Below are 20,764 nucleotides of genomic sequence, written 5' to 3' on the forward strand. Positions count from 1 at the left end.
ATTATGTCATGAAGGATGAAAATCGCATAAAGGGCAATAAATTGATTCCTTTCGTTTAATTTTTTTTATTTATATTTTAAGAGAATGAATAGAGAAGGGATATAATCGTTCAATGAAAATAAAAAATTAAATCATCGTCATTGTCAATTGTTGAAACTCAGGTAACTAGATGATAAACGACAATGAATACCAATAAAAAAGTCAAACAAGCGAGAGTTTATTTGAATGATTTAAATAGTAAACCTTTATTAGTTGAAGTAACCAAAAGTTATATCGGCCTCGATTTGATAAAGTATGCACTCTCCACTAGAAACTTAATAATAGAAAATCCTAAAAACAAAATCAATTTAATTGAATTTAACAATAATTGTTTTAGATTTATTAGGAATTTTGAGAACTTATTTGATCAAATTACTAACTGGTATGACGATAATAACTACTTTTTAGTAAACTCAAAGAAAAACTATTTAAAAGATTCTTTATCAGTTAGTAAATCAATAAATGTCTCAATATTTCATCATAAAGAGGTACTATTTCAGTTAGATTCACGTAAATGGGTTAAACGATTTCTGATTCTAGAGAATAACAATTTATTTATCTCTAAATCTGATAAACATAAAGATAAGCAATTCTTATGTAATTTGTTATCTTATGACGTATACTCATTCAAAGAATTATACCCCAATTGCCCTAAACCAGCTAGGATCCTCGACGATACTTTGTATGGTCACTTATTCTTAATAAAAAGTCAAGATAACCACTCATTATTTGAAAAATCCGAAGATATCCAACATCTTTTCGCTGCCAATGATTCAAATGAATCTAAAGAATGGATTAAAGCCATTACTCAAGCCAGAGTTAGTTCAATACTTTGATTATAACTCCGTCCAGCTGACTTACATCGTAGACCAATGCTATAATTAATGAAAAGCCCTGGTTATTCAAGAATCCAATTAAAAACCAAGACAGTAGCCCAGAATTCAAAACGAAACTTACACCAACTAAGTCAATTTCGCGTTCAAACTCTCAAGGTAAAACTATGTCACGGTCAAATTCACTGTTTAAGCCAAGAGATAATCAACAAACATTAATCAATTTGAAAGATGAATCAATTTTCACTCAAGGTAGTTTGTTAGCTAGACGTGAATCAGAAAGAGCACCATCATTTTTAAAACACGATCCATCGTTAAAAGCAAGTAAATCAAATGTTACTCGTAAACGTTCAGGTACTTTGAACTTGACGCATTCAAGTAAATCGAGATAATTTCCGAGCTTATCTATATACAATTAATAATGAAAGTAATAAAGTGATGAAATAATACAGTTAAAAATTACATTAATACGCCAGAGCCAACGGCTGAAGCCATATTTGAAATCGAATCAGATGAATTAGTGAAATATTTAGATTCCTCAATCTGTATATGCTTTAATGCACAATCTTTGCCAAGATCACTCTTATCTTTGATGAAATTGTTAGTGAATTTTCTTAATAATAGATATACTTACGATGCCGAGCAAGTCCGTCAATACGAGCAAACTTTTTACTACAACCTAAACACTTGTATGGTTTATTGTTATCCTGATGTAAGGCCTCATGCCTTTTCTTATCATGTTGTCTCGCAAATGCTTTGCCACATCCATCAAACGAACAAACAAATGGTCTTTCATTTGTATGTGACCTCATATGTCCTTTAACTTTGTATAATAACATTAGTTTGAGATTAAAAAAGAAATACATATTACTCACGATTAAATTGCCTGGTAAAACTAGATCCACAACCAGGTACTTCACATACAAATATTTTTGGCGCTTTCCCATCTGCATTATGTTTCCTACGTGAATTTGATGCAATCCTAGTACGATCCGTGGTAGGTTTTGCGGTAAGTATAGGTTTTTCACTGAAATTAGTTGAAACACCTCTAGCTGCGCTCATATTTGAGTTCATGGTGGCTGCAACAGGTGTTGGATCATCAATAGAGTTATCATTATCATTATTAGTTGGTAATAATAAGGTGGGTAACATGGTTGAAGAATTACTTGAATCATTCTTTAACTGGGTGGATTGAGCCGCAGGTGAAGAATGAATTGAATCAACATGTACTATTGGTGGGGGTATAATATTAACGCTATGATTATAAATATTCATATAATCATTGTTAAGTTCATTTGGGTAATCAAGTGAATTTAGATCTGGCTGTGAATCAACGTATAAAGATTGTGTAGGTGGACTATTAAAATTGTTATCAGGTGGCGAACTTGTGAAATTATTTGGTGGACTACTATATAAACTTGAAGATGAAGTGTTATAAGGACTATTTGATTGCATATAAGTGAAAGTTGTATGCGCTACGTTATCAAATATATTCGTACTACTGTCAAATGGAGATTGATCATGTAAATTATTTGGTGAAACTGATTGTTGAGTATTTTGATTAGATTCTATCCAAGGAAATTCTAAATCATTTAAAGGATTTGATTGAGATTGTTTATCCTGTTGGTCAACTTTATAATCAGGTTTTAAACGTAAACCATAATTTGGAGTACCTGCGCCTTCTCTACCACCGGACCTACAACGTCTATGACCGAAAGATCTACCAAGCGAGTATTGTTTGGGAGATTGTTGTTGTGGCTGTTGTTGTTGTTGCTGTGGCTGCTGTGGTAGTTGTTCTTGTTGTTGATAATCAAGAAAATTTTGTGGAGGTAAAGGTGGAATTGAGTCAGAACTAGACCTAGGTCTATTCTGAGTAGGGAAAGAGAATGGCTGACCTTTTAATTCGTACTCAACTTGAGTTGGAGTCTTAGCAATAGGAGTTGCTTCAATAAAGTTCAAATCGGGGATATGATCCGGTATTTGCAAAGTGGCAGGTTGTTGATTATGCTGGTTGTTAAAATTCAAGTTGCTAAAGCCATAGTCATCGTTATCATTGATGTTTGAGTCGTAACTCGAGATTGAGGGAGACCTTGATCTAGAAAAAGATGAAGCAGCACTAGAAGCAGGGCTCTGGGGGAATTGAGAGTTTAAGAAATCGTTATCTTGATAGCTACCAGCGTAGGAAGGTGTGTGAATTTCGTCAGCTGAATATATACCGTTTAAGTAAATTAAATTGATTAAAAAAAGAAAAAGACGTACGATAATTTATACTATCCCTATCTTGACTAATTAAATCACTCAATAAATTCTCAAATTCTAATGTTTCTTGTCTAATCGGTCTTGGTGGAAGTGCCATAAGCCTTGAATTAGTTCATTGATGGTTAATAACAAGAAGAAGAAAGCGACGAGAGCGTGCTTTAGTTGTCAGAAAGCACACTTAACTTGCGATGATGGTACTCTTTATTTATTTATTTACCTTTTACTTATCAACTAATAGATAGACCATGTAATAGATGCGTGAAGCGTGGTTTGGCTGATCAGTGTAAGGATGGCCATAGAAAGAAACCTAAGTACATTATGGACGATCAGTTCCAATCAAATTCAGCTAATTCTGAATATAACGTCTTAAATGAATTACTAGGTTCAATGGAACCAGCCAATACTCGAAGAGATCAATTAGCTAGTATTAATTTACAGCCTATCAATCAATCCATTGAAAATCTAGACGTATACAATCAAGTAAATCAAAGGTACCCCTATGAGCTCGGTTATAAACATTTATTGAATTACTTGAAGTTCAACAATCAATTCAGTCAATTAGAAAAGTTAAATGTATTCAAAGCATTAGCAGAGTTTAGACCCTCTCTATTGTCTTTACAACTTAATTTAAACGAGCAAGATGAAATTTTTGCCGAAAAGTCCTTTAAAAGGTCAATTTTGGACATTGATAACTTAATTAAATCTATAAGTGCACCAACAGTGTAAGTTTACTTTATCTTGTTTTGAAAATTTCTAATAAACACCAGTGTTTGGAGAAGAACAGGTGAAATTAGTTTAGTTGGTGATGAATTTCACTATATCACCGGTTATGATAAAAACCTTCTACTGAATAAACCAACGTATATCTATGAAATAATGGAACCTACTTCCGCAGTTGAATAGTTGAGTTAAATGTCTTTTGTTTCGTTCCATACTAACTAAACTAAAATTAAAAGTTGGCAACAATTCTCAAAGCACGCTTTTGATTCAACTAGTCCAACAGTAAACTCTCATTGCATTCTAAAGCATGCAAATGGTAGTCCAGTACCTTGTACCTTCTCATTCACGATAAGGAAAGAGTAAGTAGTACGATCTAAATAAAGTATATTACTGAGCCATAATTCAGCATATTCGATATTCCATCTTATGTTATTGGTACGTGGTTACCAATTTTACCTCATGAACCCGATGAAAGCGATGACATCAAGTTTGAGAGTGATGAATATGAAATTGATCAAGATATCGAGGATAAATTTATTGATCAGCAAAGTTTCATTGAGCCCAATGCGATTTATCAGAATGACCCAGTATAGTAAGACAAAAGCAATTAAACTTATTGTTGTTGTAATAAAAGATAAAAATGATCATGTATTTTGAAAATATTTCTATTAGTCAAATTAAACCTCCTCAACTGGTGCATACTCTGATTCAACTCCAGGTTCTATAAGTGCAGCGTGACCAAGGATGAGAATAGTACTACTACCAACAAGCCAAAATAACTAACAAGGTAATTAGTAAATGGTAAATCATTAAAGTATGAACTAACGATTGAGAGTGGTGCTGCAATCCAAAAGAGTACTAAACCAAGGACGACGAGTACACCGTACAAGCCTTTTTGTGTAATAACGTGCTCTCCAACTTGTAATGGATCAGCGGCGAACCGTTGAATAGCTGTGAAACCTCCAACAATAACACCGATGGCAATAAGTAAGAATGGGTTAGTGAGTAGTGCGCTATTAATGATATCAGGATATAAGATAATACGTTAAAGTTAACTTACTAAACACTCAGAACCGCTCTAGAATGGGTTTAGTGTTATGATATTTGTCGGATAAAAGTCAAAACTCACACTACAACCTAAGAGTTATTAGTGAGAAGTGATAGTGAATTGAATATGACATACACCATAGTTACCTGAAAAGTGACGAGTGTTGTATGTAATTCTCTATATATTCAACTAAGTCGTGTTCCCAAATGAAGTGATCACTCACAGATGTAGCTTCATTCATATCTGAAGGGCGACTAAGCCTGTGATGATCAAAGAACTCATTCACTGGTCTGAGTCTAGATAATCTTGTTTCCTATTGATATTTTATAAGAAACGCAATTATCTCATTGAATGATCAGAGACTCACTCTTATGTGCTTGACTAATGATATAGGTTTAAGCAATTTAAATTATATTTACTCTATTACTACTAACCTGTTTCAATTACTTTACCCGCGTATTCCATTAAAACGAACTTGCTGACCGTTAAGGTTGAAGCAGTGTCTGAATCAGCGTTTAAGTTTATAAGCAAACTAAAGTCAATCAAAAATGAAGTTACATTAATCTAGCGCTTCTCAGGTAGCTATTTTACTATTATTTATATGGTAAAATTTTTATTATCATACATGTTTTCTTCTGAGTAAACACATACGGAACATGATATTTGCCCATAATACAACATAAAAATGATTGAATGACCAACGATCTTCATATGTTCATTATTCAAAATGACTTCACAAAGCGCAGTCAAAGCAACAAAATTATTTGAATCATGCAAAAATGATAATAAATTATATTTAATTTGACTTTTTAATTTAAAATACAATAGGTCTAGCATGCTTTGATGAGGATTTAAAAGCTGATTCAAAGATGAGCTTCCGTGTTGGTGGTAAATTTGGTTTAGGAAGAATAAGTGAAGGCCTATATAGACTATTAGCTTTATATCATTGTCAACTTATGCACTTACATAGATGTACCACAGTTTTCTGCAGGGTTACCCATGATAATCGATTCAGAAACACCTTCAATTGCATCACGTTTAGCGTGGAATGCAGCATTGAATAAATGATCAGTTGTCTTTTCGAATGATGCTAACATCAATACAGAATCTTTCATTTTAGCAACACCGAATCTTGTAATACCAAGTACTTCACCCTTGAATGTCATACTGTCTGACAATAACTGAATGTGACGATTATCGATACCCATACCGTGAGAAGACATGACATTATCAATTTCATTGATAATTGAACTTCTAGCTGCTTCTATACCTAATACATTTTGTACTTCCATAACGTGATTAGAACTTGTACGTGTACCAATGATACCTTCGGTTGTCATAACATCTAATAAACCATATCCTTCAACAAGTAATTCTTTACGTTTATTTTCCTTTTCATTAATGTTGATAATAGCTCTTGTTATACCAGGTATACCTGCAACAACAACATGTTCAAGATTACGTCTAAGATGCCTAGTAATGTGGAAAGCATCTGGTCCTAATTTAACTGAAATTCTAATTCTATTCTTAGTATAGTTCTCTTTAATATCCTCTTTCTTTACTTTCAGTTTCTTATCTTTAGCAATAGCTGTTGCAATATCTGATAACTTAAGCTCTAATTGCAACTTCTGTACAGCATCCATATCAACAAATACTGATACTGCATTGCAATCACCTCTGTAAGATTCTTCAATATGAGAAGCAATATCTCCTAAGTACGTCTTTTCAAGTCTACCTTTTACGATACGTGCAGCTGATTCAGATTGATCATCATATAATTTTGATGAAATAATTGGTGTACTAATAGCTTTAGCCGCATTAATAATTTCTTTAATACGTGGTACACCAAGCGTTACGTTCATGGATGCAACACCAGCAAAGTGGAATGTTTTCAATGTCATTTGTGTACCAGGTTCACCAATAGATTGTGCACCAATTGGTCCAACTGTGGTACCAGGTTCGACCTTTGATTTTACATACTTTTGCCAACAAATATTCAAAAATTCCTGTAATTGTGGTAAGGTAACTTTTGCCTTATTATCAACAATTGCTTTTTCAAAGTCTGCTGCACCCATATTGAGATCCGTTTCTTCATCCCATTCATCAGATTTAGTGAGAGCATCAAACATACCATGAGCATCTCTCAAATCAGCTAATTTCTTTGTTATGCTTGAGAATATAAAGTTACGAATAGTTGAAAGATAATGAGGTGTACACTCTTTCATCCATCTTTTAGTTCTCAGTTCTTTATCAACGTGTTCTGTAATTTCAAATGGAAGCATTCCACGCTCATGTTTACTAGAATCAAGTATAGCTTTAGTATGTTTCCAACTACGAAGGAATTCAACTGGTTGACCATCACCTTCGAGTGAAACTGGATCAAGACCATCCGAACCATATAAGAATTGTACAACAATTCCACTTGAAGTTCTGACAGATCTATCATAATGGGCTGAAAGATCTTCAAGCGCTTTCATCAATCTTCTTTGCATGTAACCTGTTTCAGCTGTTTTAACGGCTGTATCAACCAAACCCTCACGACCTGAGATAGCGTGGAATAAAAATTCTGGTGGTGAAAGACCCGAAAAGAAACTATTACGAACGAAACCTTTTGAAGGTGGATCTTTAGCTTTCTTTGGGAAGTGTGGTAATGATCTATCTTGGAAACCATTTGGAACACGTTTACCGGAAATAATTTGTTGACCGACACAAGCAACCATTTGAGAAACGTTAATAACAGAACCTAAGAAACCATTCGTTAGTTCTTTCTTAAACTTTATAACCAACAAACCTTTTGAACCACATGTTGCCATAATTAAAGGAGCATTATATCTACTTAATTCCTCCATACAACTTGCACCGACGACATCACGAACTTTCGAAAGAATACCAGAGATCAGTGATTCCAATGTCTGTTCTTGATCACAACCCGGTTGATTTTCGAGTTTACCATATTTTGCTTTTTCGATCAAATCATTACAATGAGCATAGGCTTCCTCTACAAGGACTTCCTTACGTTTACGAAGGTCCATACTTGGCATAACATCACTTATACCCAAAGAGAAACCAACAGATGCTAACCAACGTGCACAAACACGTGCTAGCCTATTCATAGCATTAACCGCTTCATCAGGACCATAATCACGTAAGATAACACCGAATACTGAATTCTTTTTACCATCACCAACTGTAGCTTTATCAAAATGACCACACATGATTTGTGAATTACGAATAACCAAGTAACCATCATTTGATGACATATCAGGTAACATACCCTTTGGTGGTGGATGATTTGTACGGTTTTTAGCTTCCAAATTAACAAGAACCGGACTTGATTTATTTGGACGCATAAGTATACTTAGAATTTGTTTTCCAGTCCACATTCTCTTGGGTTTGAGAATAGCAGGTGGTGGTAAATCAATGTGCATATTTGCATGATCAAGGTATGAAACAACTTGTGAGAATTCTTGTCTATCTAGTAAGTAATCTTTCTTTGATAGTAAATAAGCAGCAGTAATGAAATCTTGAATAGCTGCAATAATTGGTTCACCATTACGTGGTGTTACCATGTTATGCTTTACACCCATTAATTCTTGAGCTTCTGTTCTTGCTTCTTCTGTTTGTGGAACGTGCATATTCATTTCATCACCATCGAAATCTGCGTTGTAGGGGTTACAAGCACATTCGTTCAACCTTAAAGTTCTCCATGGTCTAACCTTAACATAGTGACACATGATAGATAATCTGTGTAAACTTGGTTGACGATTGAAGAGTATTAAATCTCTATCACGTAAATGCCTTTCAACGATATCACCAATACGAAGTCTATTGGCAATTTCTTCTCTATTACCAAATTTCAAGAAACGTTTGAAACCATTAACACCACCATTTTGTACGTAGTTCGCACCTGGATGAACATCAGGACCATTTCTTACTGCTTGTCTTAGAGATTCAATGTTATGCTCAAATACACGTTCCGGGTATGTTAAAACTTTAGCGATACGTTGTGGAACAGCAACTTCATTAACACTTAAGTTTGGATCAGGCCCAATAACTGTACGACCGGAGAAATCAACACGTTTACCAGATAAATTACCTCTAAAACGACCTTGTTTACCCTTTAAACGTTGAACGAAACCTCTGATCGGTTTTGTGGCTTTATCACTTGGTACACCGGGCATTTCAGCATTAATATACATTGCACAAGCTAATTGAAGTAATTCCCATTGCTCCATAAGTTGTGAAGTTGTTGATTTACCTGAGCTCATACCCATTTTAATAATTTGAGAAGTTTGGACGATTTCACCTAATTTAACGGTAATATCATCTTCATTTGTGGCACCATCTTGTGCAACCGAAGGTCTTATACATACGGGTGGAACATGCATATATTGCCAAACATACTGTTCTGGTCTAGCTTCTTTTGGATTCATACCAAGTAATTCACAATCTTCATTGGAGATACGAGTGAATAAGTCAAGAACACGAAGTGGATTAAGATCGTCTTGAGCTTTGTTAAGATGAGGAGCGATTTCTTTACTCATATTGATGGCAGTATTGAAAGTGTTGACGAATTCTTGTTGTTCACCTTGTGTTTTCTTTGCTCTAAACTTTTCGTGAACGATTTTAAGTAAACCAGTCTTTTTAACGACACCGTTTGTTGATTGACAGTATGGACAATAGAGATTCTTACGACATGCAGTGTTTACAGCTTTACAAGCCGTTTGACGTTGTAGGTTTTCAAGGTTAGGCCTTCTGAACCTTTTAAGATAAGACCTACGTTGTTCTTCAGTTAAGAGAACTCTAGCGCAATTCTAAGTTACCGTAAGATAAAACATATGGATAATAAATAGATACGAACCTTGCAAATATCTTGTAAAATTGCAATAATATCTCTAAAATAACCAATATGGAAAACTGGTAAAGCCAATTTTATGTAACCATAGTGACCAACACACTCAGCCATGGATTCTCCACAGGTATCACAGCTACCAGATTTATCTGAAGTACCAAAACGCCTATCAAGTACACCATTCCTCTGAGGAGCTCTATCTGGAGTTGGATTGTATAAACCATTGTGTGTAACTTCAGTTTCAGATATTTTAACAAGTTCTTGAGGGGATAAAGTAGAGAATTGAACATGCTTTATCCTTTTAGGAGCATCTTGCGTGACGATATCCTTCATCTCGCTCACACTCAGGCTGATGGATGTTCGAGTTCAAGAAAGAATAAAGGAAGTAGAAATAAAATTTATGAAACATCTATTTGAACAAGCGCATTGGATAGTATGCACCCTCTTTAGATGGTGCACCTACTGTTTCTCTCATAGGATTTGGGCGGAAAGGTGGTGTTGGTGGGAGACCAGTGTAAGGTGATTGAGCAGCTGGAAGTACGTCTAAAACTTGGGCTAAATCGAGTGTCTCTGGCGAGTCTTTTACTTGAGCGAGAGCTTTTGTTTGTGCTTCAGCTGGGTTAGGAAGACTGCAAGAAGTTAGTAAAGTAATAAAGTAATTAAAAATACCTACGCTTTAAAGTCTGGGTTTGAGATCAACAATTGTGCAAGCTCATTTTGTGAGACGTGTGAGGTCTTTGGGAAACTTGGGTTATATTAGCTCATATAGTTGTAATAATAAATAAACTAACGCTCTTCTAACGTCACGCTTGAAGTATGGGTTTTCAGCGATATCAGATGCTGTTTATACTGTAAATATAAGGCTGGTAACTCATCCACAAACTCACATTTACTGATTGGCTGGACGTACTTCTCTGGTCTTGATCCAGGTGGGATTTTACTAAGGAGATATTAATTGATAATTGCTAAGCTATATCCAGCATACCGGAATTGATGGTGGTTAATCAATCCTGAACTAATTTCTGGGTTTACTGCAAGCCATTGCTTAGCTTTCATCCAGATACCCTTTGGTTCCTAATATAAAGTAAATATTTGTTTTAAAAATACGTTCTTCTGCTTACTTGGTGATATTTTGCGTGATCTGCTACCTTTTCTGCAAGTCTGAGAGTTGAACGCATATCGTGGTCGTTTTGAAAGAGAAGCAAAGCAAGTTATAAATAAATATGGAGATTTATGTTAACAATTAGAGCTATTATTTTATTTATTTATTACAACGTCAAGCTTATTAGAGACACAAAAACCAAACACTTCTGACGTGACCAAGAGATGGTATATCGATATTATACTTATAATAATCAAAGAATTTCTTTCATAAATTTATTATCACGCTTCTTCAGTTTCACTTAGTAATACCCATTATATGCATTTGTAAGAAAAGTTTAATAATTTGTTATAAATCCACTTTCTTTTAGTATGAATTTCCTGGTCTAATAGCCAAGACTAATTCTTTAGCAACATCAATCTCGAATTTGGTACCTAACCTCGTTAATATGACTAACTTTAAATCGTTTGAATATACTTACCAATGAATGTGATTAATGGTATGTCAGATTTTGACACAGTAAGTGACTGTACTCCACTTTCATTCTTAATACGCTCAATTCCACTTCCCTTGCTTCCAACGATACGTGGGAATGTTGACCTGTTTTGCAAAAGTAGGTATCCGACGCATTCTGCTTTCTTGACTTTTTCTACTGCGTTATTAATAGCCTTAACAGCTTTGTCGAGTGATCCTTCATCCTTTCCATGAACTGAATTCAAGTTAGACAAAATCCTTGTTAAATTGAAAATTTTTACTCACTCTTCCATTCAGAATCATTGTCGTCTTCACTAGTATTCAATTCATAGGTCTCCCATCTGTGGGCAATAGTATCTTCACCGTCAACATCTACTCTTGATACTGCCTCTGGTGGAGTCAAATTTGATGGAGATGGTATTTTACTATCCTCTTTTGTTGGTATGTTTGAAACTTCAATTGTGACGCCATATGATCTAAGATTACGGAAGAATCTACCATTGTCACTAATACCATGGTAGTACTTAGATGGTACTGTGACGACCTTGGTAAGAACAGTTGATCTCTTCTTTAACTCTTCAATAGCACTGTTGACATCTGAGGATTTCCCTGTAACTTTAACGATTGTTGAAGCATCAGCGCCATTCAACTCTTCAATATTTAAAGGTTTGTCCATGTTGTTGTAATCACGAGAGCCAGGGAAATGAATGTTAACGTTAAACTCCTTTTGTGTTGCAATTAACTTTGATCCACCTCTACCAATCATATCACCGTGAAGATTGGTTGGTATAACAACACCGAAGGTCTTTCTGTCACTTAATTCAGCAACAAATGATCTAATTTCTTTCTCAATTGATTGGGCAAGAGATTTTTCTGCTTTAATAACTATTCCAGTATTATCTGAATTAATGTTCAGCTTTGGGAATTGAACAATGCCAGATTGAGTTTGTGTATCAACTGGTCCACCAGCCTTTTCAATAATTTCACGTAATTTATTACCACCTTGTCCAATAATTGACTTGTGATATTTAGTTTCAATATCATCTATATTAATTATTTGTTGCGAATTAATTTGTTCTATAATAGTCAAAATCTCAGTTTTAGCGAGTTGAATTGCTTTCTTAGTTCCCCTTAAATTAATCGTTACTTTTTGTTGCATTTCCGTTGATCTATCAAAGTCTACTTGAGCACCGCTGTTCTCTTTAATTTCATTGATCTGTTGTCCACCTTTACCAACAATTCTTGCAATTGAAGATGATGGTATTGAAATTTTCAAAGTGTTATTATTTTCCTTTTCAAACTCTAAAGCTTCAAGCAATTCCGCTTTAGCTGCTGCAACACCTTTTCTTCCACCCTTAACAGTGACAGAATCTGAAGATTCATCCTCACTTGATGATTTTGGGAATAGAATCTTAACGGCATGCTTCTCTTCTAATCTAATAGCATATTTACCACCTGTACCAATCAATGATGCATGATATTGGCGTGCAATATTAAGTTTTTCAGTAGTCTGATCAGCTAACTGTTCAACTAATCCATTCAATCTACGTTTAGCTTCTTCGACATTTTCTTTGCGTCCAGTTATTTTTACTGTTGCTTTCTGTGGTGACTTCTTCAAATTATCGTTTGATTGTTTTTGTGTAATATCAATTTGTACACCAAGTGATTCTCTCAATTTGCTAATTGATGATCCATTCTTACCAACAATGTGAGGTACATATTGGTTATTAATAGAAATTTCAGCTTCATGACCATAAACAATATGATGATTTTCTGCCTCATTTGCAATTCTTTGAAGTTCACCAACGACTCTTTCAACTTCTTCTTTTTGACCACGGACTGATATTTCATCTTCATTTATTTCCTTCTTATTACTATAATTAGGTGATTTACTTGTGCCAAGTTGAACATCAACTAAATTATCTTGACCGATAATCGCATTAAGAGTTGTACCACCTGGACCGACAATCGATTTATGGAACTTTGGATCGACATTTACGATCTGAATTGTAATGTTTGATGCTGCCTTGGCTAAATTCATCAATGAATTAACACCATCTTGAATAATTTCATCAATTTTGTTGGTGAGCGCTTTACCTTCTAATCCTAAATCAGAAGAGCCAGTATAGATTAAACCAATATCATCACGCTGTTCGGATTCATGTGGGAATAATAAAGTAATCTTCTTATTTTCTTCAAATTGACGTGATTGTTTACCAGCCAAATGACGATGAAGGAGGTGATCAATCTCTACTGATTTAACAGCTGATGGTGGAATTGATAATACAAGCTTCTCTACTTGTTCTCTTGCACTAATTGCTATTGAAACGTCTGAGCTAACGATATCAATGATAACTGATTGTGATTTCTCTATATATGCATATCTAGGCGGATAAATTTTTGCGCCTGGGTGATTGTCCGCAATCTTGTTTAATTTTCCACCACGCAAGAGGTATCTTAAAACGTTGACACCATACGATAAGTCAGTTTTGACTCTATGAATTGAAAGTAAATCAACAACTTCAACAGCTAAAGCACTAGCTTTCTCCATTACTAATTGTAATGCAGCAGGTAATTTAATTTGTGGACCACGTATTGTGCAGGTTTCAGAAATGTCATCTGCCGCAGGTAACTCGACAATACACTGTGTTTTCTCTAAAATTTCATCACCGATTGCACCAACTAAAGTACGATGTTGACGTTTTGGTATTGGAATGGAGATAGTTTTAGTAGTGCGTTGACAATCATTGAAAATTCTATCAATTGATTGAATTGCCGCTTTCACTGAAGACTTTTCACCTTTTAGGAGAATTGCAGATTGCTTTGTACGCTCTTGTTCAGAAATTTCTGATTCCTCACCAACAGCTTGGTGAGCAATAGCGCGCAATCTCGCTTGTGAAGGAATTGATATAGTAATTTGGAGTTGTTGTTCTAATTGAGAAGATTTTAATGCTATTAAAGGATAAAATGATGTTGGAATAGTTGTTATACGTTTTGTGTATGACCTGATAACTTGTGAAATGATATCGTAAACTTGCTGTTGTGCTTGCTTAATAGATCCTTCATGACCTTCAATAGTGATTGGAATTGAATAGTCATTATCGCTATCGTCATCTGAATCGTCCTGATTAGAAGGTTTGATTTCTTGATCAACAGCTGGCTTTGGTGGTACTTGAATACGAGTCTTTGTAGAATCAGTAATGGATTTTAAAGTACTACCTAAAGAAATGTGATGAGACTCTCTTTTCAAAAGATAAAAAAGTCAACTAACCTTTTGGACCAATAAGCAGAGCTCTGGATGAGTTTGGAATATTAATAGTGATGGTGATTCTAGCTGATAAAATGGTCGTTAAATAAGCAATCGCTTCATTCACAGCTTTTTGTGACTGTCCCTTCACTAAAAATGTTGTTTGCTTAGTTTGTGAGGTCGTTGAACTGTCCACGTTTACGTTGTAAGTGCTGGAAACTTTCTTGAACAACTCAGACGTAGATTTTGGTGCCTGCCTTGATTTTTGATTGCTCAACGCAGCCAAAACTTGTGACTGTGGAATAGTATATGTTGATTGGAAGAGCGTCCTCTGTATTACAGGTTTGGCCCAGGCGCCTAAAGATTGCTTTGGCGTTGCTGCTGGTAGACTAGGAAATGCAGATTCTGAGCTCATATCAACATTTTCCTTCTGATTCGCTTTCGCTGTGGGCTTCGATGCGCTGTCATCCCCGAGGCTGGGAAATGGGTCTGGTGAGTCGTGCAGTGATTGTATTTGGGCTGCAGTCAGTGGCATTTTTTATTTTATTACTTGGTGGCAGCTAAAGAAGGCTGGAATAGACGTTCTGTTTCTGCCAACAAAGCGATAGTTGATAATATATAAATAAATTAAAATCTAATATTTGCGTACAATTGGTTTTATTATTTGTCCTGCTTTAGTTTGTATCTTAGGAGCTATCTGTCGCTTGTGTGAGGACGTCGTATTGAACTCTTGCCCGATTGGGTTAGACATAGCGGCCTCAAATTGTGATCTGCTAGTGAATGGATACGGAAGGTCCTTCAGTGAATACTTGTCGAGTGATCTCTTCTCTGTCTTCTCGCTTATAATGACATGTCCCTTGTCGGCATCCTTCCTCTTATCAGCTTCCACGCCCGCCGTTTTCTTTAAGAACTTGGCACGCTTCTTCTCTTCTGCCGCTTTATTTTTCTTTACTCCCTTGCCCGACCAGTTACCCCATCCAGGTAGAGACGTATCAACCTCTTGTGGTCCTTCGGCTTCTATTTCTTGCTTTTTTTCTTCGGCAAAGTTCTATTTTTTGTTAGTTTTGTTTTCTTCCTAATAATTTACTCACTTGTACAACATCATCTGCTGCAAACGCTTCAGCTACCAAATCACGTTGCTTGAAAGCTTGAACACCACCGCCTACTATATCTTCGTCACTATCAGACTCAGATGCAAATCCATCTTGTGCATTTTGTCCAGATTTTCTTTTTTGCTTTTTTGCGGCATTCTTAGATGCTTTGTTTATTGTCGCATCAAGATCAAGGTCAATAGCTTCCTCTTCGTTAGCTCCTTGATTGGCTCTCTTACGCTTTTTGAAGTCAGCTTGACTTTTATCCACCTTCTTAGAGGCTTTAGAAACTGTAGCAATATTCTTTTTCTTGGCTCTCTTGATACCACCTTCGTTGTCAGCCGTTAACCAAGGATTGCTTTCATCGTCATTATCATCGTCATTGTCTCGCTCATATTGTTCTTTGAATTTGTCAAATGAGATTGCCTTGTTGTCTGCACGAGTATCCTCAAGCTCACGACCCAAGGTACGTGATGAAGTAGCTGATCCAGGCTCTTCATCGTCATCATCATTTGTAGCTTCAGTGGTTGGTTTTGATTTCTTACCAGCGCCAACGACAAATCTACCAGGATTACCACCGACTGTCATTCTTTCACTGTCATCATCGCCTTCTCCACGCATCTCTTTAGCAAATTCTTCGGCTTCATCTTCCATAGCCTTGTTCTCACGAGCAGAGGCATCTCTCATAAATTTCATTCCTGCAATACCTTTGAATTTCTCGTCTGCAGTACTTTCGTCCTTCTGTTGTAGACTTCTCATTTTGTTGAGGGCCGCAAGTTTAACAGCGTCCTCATCGTCATTGTCACCAACACTATAATCACTATCATCGTCATCTTCGTTGTCAGCTTTCTCTCCTCTAATCCTTTGACCAAGTTCTTCCATTCTATGTAACTCATTGAGCACATCCCTATCACCTTCACTACGATCTTTCATCTCTCTTGCCCATTTGCTATTACCGCCTTTATGCCTGAGAGTTGCTCTCTCTAATGCGCGTTGTCTTTCAACATTCATTCTTTCTTCATCTGAGTCAATAACACCAGCCTCTAGAGCTTTTTGCTTATTGGCTTCCCTTTCCTTTCTTTTTAGTCTTCTATAAGTTTTGCTCTTAATTTTATTCATTCTGGCGGCCTTCTTCTCAGACTCATACATCAATTGCCTCTGTTGACGCAATGCCTGATACTTTGCGCGTATTTGATCTTTCGATAACTTTGATTCATCTTGTTCAGGTAGTGAATCCGAAGGTGCTACCTTTCTAGTTAAATTGTTTGACTTCAAGAGTTCATCTACGGATGATTCGAGTGGATTTGAAGGTTGAAATCTACCGACCAAGTCACCACCTGCTTTTGAACCGTCTTCAAGACCGCCTTGACCGGGTCCTTGTAGTGGAAATGACAATGTGTTTGAGTTTTCGAGTGCCCTCATTGTTGAATCCCATTGTTTCACGTCGTCTTTCACAACTTTTTGACCAGCTTCTCTGTCTGCACGTTCTTTAAAGAAAGTAGCTAAAGGTGCTGAAAGTGCTCCACGTTTGGCAGTCTTCGATTCTGATGGCTTTAGAGGTTTGACTTGCTGATCAATAGTTGCTGCAATACCCGTTGGAAGAGGTGCGAGAAGTGAGTCTAAAGACACCGGACCTGTTAAATTTGTTAGTAGGTATATCTTTAAAGAAGAAATATATGCGATTACCATCTGCTGGAACTCTGAACTCGGAGTTTTGACCTGCAACGAAGCCATCGTCATCCATAGAAGCATCTGGTTTGTAGGATTTCCTTGCAGAAGGGTCCAACGAATTGACTAAATCTGTAAGTTTCGTAGAATCGCCCTGATCGTCGTCTTCCTCGTACTCGATATCACTGTCATCGACGTCGTCCTTTGTGATCTGCTCATCGATAGGTTGGTCGTCATCTAACATTGTATCGAGATCAACCATGCCTTCTTCTTCATCCTCATCTTCCTCGTCGACATTATCAAATTTGGTATTCTTCTTCTTATTAGATTGCTAGTATTAAAAGTTAACAGAGAGCAAAAAAAAATAAAGTGGAACTAACTTTTGAGCCTGTGAAAGTCCAGTCTGCGTACTTCTCTTCATCAGATTCTTCGAAAGCGTCGTCAGAGTCGATTTCTTCGTCGTCGCTTTCATTGACTATGCCCTCTTTGAGATGATCAATCTTAATATTTCTCATCCTCTCATCATCACTGTCATCTTCACCGCCACGCTGATCGTAGTCTTCATCTTTATCAAGTTTTGTTGTGAGGTTTGATCTTCTCTTATTATCGTCATCCTGGACTAACTCGAATACGTTTAATTCGTCACCCTTCTTATACCTCTGTTGCTTCTCTGCTTTCTGCGTCTGTCTCTTTTGATTGGTTTTTGGTTTTGCCATTTGACTGTCGCTTATCAAGCCTCGCATCGACATAACGAGCGAGAGTGATTGAAATTTGAAACAACTCATTTATTATCAATCGAATAGTTTATAGCATTCATGCACTTGGTTCCCTTCTATACGTCGTACTCTTCTACTAATAGCTTTATCATAAATTCATCATGTTTAACAATTTTATAAGCCTGACAATATAATCTGCGTCCTTAACAGTATGTAGATTGGAAAACAATTCGACGCTTTCAACGTTTGTAACCATACAGTGACTACCGTGCATTATTACGTCTTTAACAATGTTGACCTTTTCCAAAGCCTATCCTTCCCTAGTAAGAAGCTAAACTTCCTGAAGAACATACCACTGTGCACTCAACCTGTTTACTCATACTATCATCTACCTTCATAGTCCTGCGTATTTCACACGTTTGAAACAAAGCAAACAACCAAAACACAACTACACCCTGGTAATTTCTAAAGTCATCTAGCAAACCCATTGCTGAAAAGCTATACTCTGTTTGTCAACTTTCTACGAGTTAACGTATCTCCCCTGAGAACCTTTGTATGTCAAAGACAACAGAATATCTTGCTTTAGAAGGCTGTGTAGAAGAATTCTTTTAAAATTAACCGTCGAATATTTGAATAAGTGCATCTTCACCTCGGGTTAATAAGTTACTGGAGACGTGCACCACAAGCATGGTCCATTCTCAAAGGAAGATTAGATGAAGTGTCGTTCAAAAATCGCAGTTCAACAAATCCCACAGTACTAATGTTTCTAGCGTTTCTAAAACTCTCGTCTGAAGTCTGTCATGAATCTCATTAGCATGGTAGTTGATTCAGTATGTCTGACCGGATAAATGCGAAAGTAACACTCGCTGAGCTCATCCCTGAACCATCGCTTAAAATTATGTGCTAGATTAGATAGAATATTTTTGGCTACATGAGTATTAAGTTGTACATCTCCCTGTTGGTCTAACGAGCGAAGTTAACTGAGACAAAAGATAAAATTAACTGATAAAAGTGTGGTCTTAATTTGAGAACAAGGGTAATTCAGAGAGCACTCAGGTAGATCTTCGCAGATACCAATGGGTGTGTTAATACTACATGACGGCATTCGGCATCATTTGATTAGATAAATGGCGTTTCTTTCACAGAATCTATGGGGTTTGTAAATGAAGATTAACTAACCTGAGGGGGAAGACAAATTTGTTATTGTCTAATGCTGGTTTCTACAATTCTTTGTGTTGTTCTCAACAGCTATTCGACGATGCTTTCGCTTGCAAATGGATGCGGAAACAAACTGTACCAACCAGAAGCTTTAAAATATCTACAAGCTTTAAAATCCAGATCATGATTAATAAAGCTACGAATGTGGATTGAATATATGATGTGAACAAAGAAAAGCTTACACGACTTGTTGTAACCTAATAGCTGCGCCATCTGCTTACTGTAGAGTATAGGTTGCTTTTGTTAAGGATAGATAGTTATGCTTACCTCAACTTGAAGATTGATTTGGTATGTGAAAAAGTCAAACAACCTTGGGAAATCACATTAGGAAGCAATACGTATATCAATAGAGTTAAATAAAGTGCTTAGTGCCCAACGAAATTGAGAAGTTGACTTGAGGGATGAGTTATTTGATATCACCATTTGATTGCTTGGACTGAGAAGACCTAAGTATTGTAATGTATAAACGATAATCTATCATGAGTCTCAAGAACTGGAAAGGCTAGATACATATAAAATACAACAATGCTAAAATCATACAATCTAATACAAGCAGAAGCGTTTTGGGAATAAAGTCAGATCATTAGTCCAACAATTTCTCAACATCGATAGTAAACATTTTGGTAGTATCCAAATAACTGCATTTCAGCTTCTCTAGTGTTTCTCTACATCGAGTAAATGCTCTCACTTTTGCTGGCTTTTGATACGAAGCTACAAGTCCAGAAGTGGAGGGTAAGGTAAAAAAGAGCGACTGCGAGCCATCATCATGTACAATTTTGTAATTCTGTAGAAGAAAACCAGCGCTCTCGTCGCAATCACCTGTCTTTTCTTTTGATGTCTTAGTTCTTTTTATTGCTTTGCTGTCGAATCCTTTAATAGCATCTTTAAAAACCCACTCGCAGTCTTCCCATATAGCTTTTCCTATAAAAGCTACCAACTTTGGCTTGCATCGTAATATCTTTTTCACAAGTTCGGGAACACTCGCTCTTGATTCAGCTTTCGATAGTTGGGACTGCATTACAGTTGGCCGTGAGTTCAAATTCGTAATGCTATATCCGAACTCTGGTAGAGTATAATCTTCATCTGGACGAAGTTTACGTGACGTCAGACCTGTTATTGTCAACGAGCGATACAATCGACTAAAGAAATCCTACCAGATTCGTAAAGACACGCGTAGAATGAGTTACTTGGGTGCGCAAAATGATGGCCCCGTATTGAGGATGTACGACCAGGGTTTATGCCGACTATCATTAGATCTGAGCCTTCGAGTATATAGTCAGGTACGCCTTCCAAATGAGCAAATGACTCAGGTGGTTCATATCCATGTTTTCTTTTCTTGACCGTCGAGGTATCCTCCATAGTGGACGATCTACTAAGTGTTGATTTTCTAGTGGTAGGGAGTGAAATTTCAGTAGCACTACGCTTGCTGATATATGTGCTACTATTGCCACTTTTATATGCAAATCTAGATAGATCGAATTCTTTCGACATGAACGT

At 36.3% G+C, this 20,764-nt stretch overlaps 9 protein-coding genes across 9 annotated transcripts; 2 read left to right on the plus strand and 7 right to left on the minus strand.

Moving 5' to 3' along the window:
• Positions 1–182: 182 nt before the first annotated feature.
• WALSEDRAFT_29673 (hypothetical protein) lies at positions 183–1,264 on the plus strand (the record flags this gene model as incomplete). The annotated part of the gene is made up of 2 exons (XM_006959523.1): positions 183–857; positions 908–1,264. The coding sequence occupies 2 exons, from the start codon at positions 183–185 to the stop codon at positions 1,262–1,264; spliced, it is 1,032 nt and encodes a 343-aa protein (XP_006959585.1).
• Positions 1,265–1,486: 222 nt separating this feature from the next.
• On the minus strand, positions 1,487–1,934 carry WALSEDRAFT_20664 (hypothetical protein; the record flags this gene model as incomplete). The annotated part of the gene is made up of 2 exons (XM_006959524.1): positions 1,487–1,695; positions 1,748–1,934. The coding sequence occupies 2 exons, from the start codon at positions 1,932–1,934 to the stop codon at positions 1,487–1,489; spliced, it is 396 nt and encodes a 131-aa protein (XP_006959586.1).
• Positions 1,935–3,235: 1,301 nt separating this feature from the next.
• On the plus strand, positions 3,236–5,370 carry WALSEDRAFT_61007 (hypothetical protein). The gene is made up of 6 exons (XM_006959525.1): positions 3,236–3,325; positions 3,370–3,853; positions 3,899–4,033; positions 4,088–4,210; positions 4,258–4,630; positions 4,678–5,370. The coding sequence occupies exons 1-5, from the start codon at positions 3,250–3,252 to the stop codon at positions 4,442–4,444; spliced, it is 1,005 nt and encodes a 334-aa protein (XP_006959587.1). The 5' UTR covers positions 3,236–3,249; the 3' UTR covers positions 4,445–4,630; positions 4,678–5,370.
• WALSEDRAFT_55123 (ER to Golgi transport-related protein) lies at positions 4,021–5,378 on the minus strand. Its single transcript, XM_006959526.1, has 8 exons — positions 5,334–5,378; positions 5,267–5,280; positions 5,123–5,212; positions 5,035–5,076; positions 4,977–4,981; positions 4,912–4,929; positions 4,678–4,864; positions 4,021–4,630 (listed from the first exon to the last, which is right to left on the minus strand). Exons 1-8 carry the CDS (start codon positions 5,362–5,364, stop codon positions 4,529–4,531), a joined length of 489 nt encoding a protein of 162 aa, XP_006959588.1. The 5' UTR covers positions 5,365–5,378; the 3' UTR covers positions 4,021–4,528.
• A 335-nt stretch (positions 5,379–5,713) lies between these two features.
• WALSEDRAFT_47701 (beta and beta-prime subunits of DNA dependent RNA-polymerase) lies at positions 5,714–10,099 on the minus strand (the record flags this gene model as incomplete). The annotated part of the gene is made up of 4 exons (XM_006959527.1): positions 9,761–10,099; positions 7,691–9,713; positions 5,866–7,642; positions 5,714–5,819 (listed from the first exon to the last, which is right to left on the minus strand). Exons 1-4 carry the CDS (start codon positions 10,082–10,084, stop codon positions 5,714–5,716), a joined length of 4,230 nt encoding a protein of 1,409 aa, XP_006959589.1. The 5' UTR covers positions 10,085–10,099.
• A 45-nt stretch (positions 10,100–10,144) lies between these two features.
• WALSEDRAFT_33395 (21 kDa subunit of NADH dehydrogenase) lies at positions 10,145–10,937 on the minus strand. The gene is made up of 6 exons (XM_006959528.1): positions 10,873–10,937; positions 10,737–10,825; positions 10,639–10,691; positions 10,543–10,591; positions 10,425–10,496; positions 10,145–10,380 (listed from the first exon to the last, which is right to left on the minus strand). Exons 1-6 carry the CDS (start codon positions 10,927–10,929, stop codon positions 10,161–10,163), a joined length of 540 nt encoding a protein of 179 aa, XP_006959590.1. The 5' UTR covers positions 10,930–10,937; the 3' UTR covers positions 10,145–10,160.
• Positions 10,938–11,311: 374 nt separating this feature from the next.
• Positions 11,312–15,109, minus strand: WALSEDRAFT_20800 (hypothetical protein; the record flags this gene model as incomplete). Its single annotated transcript, XM_006959529.1, has 3 exons — positions 11,312–11,562; positions 11,613–14,542; positions 14,595–15,109. 3 exons carry the CDS (start codon positions 15,107–15,109, stop codon positions 11,312–11,314), a joined length of 3,696 nt encoding a protein of 1,231 aa, XP_006959591.1.
• Positions 15,110–15,185: 76 nt separating this feature from the next.
• WALSEDRAFT_69896 (small-subunit processome) lies at positions 15,186–18,082 on the minus strand (the record flags this gene model as incomplete). Its single annotated transcript, XM_006959530.1, has 4 exons — positions 15,186–15,622; positions 15,666–17,299; positions 17,352–17,664; positions 17,714–18,082. The coding sequence occupies 4 exons, from the start codon at positions 18,080–18,082 to the stop codon at positions 15,209–15,211; spliced, it is 2,730 nt and encodes a 909-aa protein (XP_006959592.1). The 3' UTR covers positions 15,186–15,208.
• Positions 18,083–19,767: 1,685 nt separating this feature from the next.
• WALSEDRAFT_47705 (DNA glycosylase) lies at positions 19,768–20,729 on the minus strand. The gene is made up of 2 exons (XM_006959531.1): positions 20,422–20,729; positions 19,768–20,377 (listed from the first exon to the last, which is right to left on the minus strand). The coding sequence occupies exons 1-2, from the start codon at positions 20,624–20,626 to the stop codon at positions 19,851–19,853; spliced, it is 732 nt and encodes a 243-aa protein (XP_006959593.1). The 5' UTR covers positions 20,627–20,729; the 3' UTR covers positions 19,768–19,850.
• Between the last annotated feature and the right edge of the window lie 35 nt (positions 20,730–20,764).

The sequence above is a fragment of the Wallemia mellicola genome (assembly GCF_000263375.1).
Source record: "Wallemia mellicola CBS 633.66 unplaced genomic scaffold WALSEscaffold_18, whole genome shotgun sequence".
NCBI classification, from domain to species: Eukaryota; Fungi; Basidiomycota; class Wallemiomycetes; order Wallemiales; family Wallemiaceae; genus Wallemia; species Wallemia mellicola.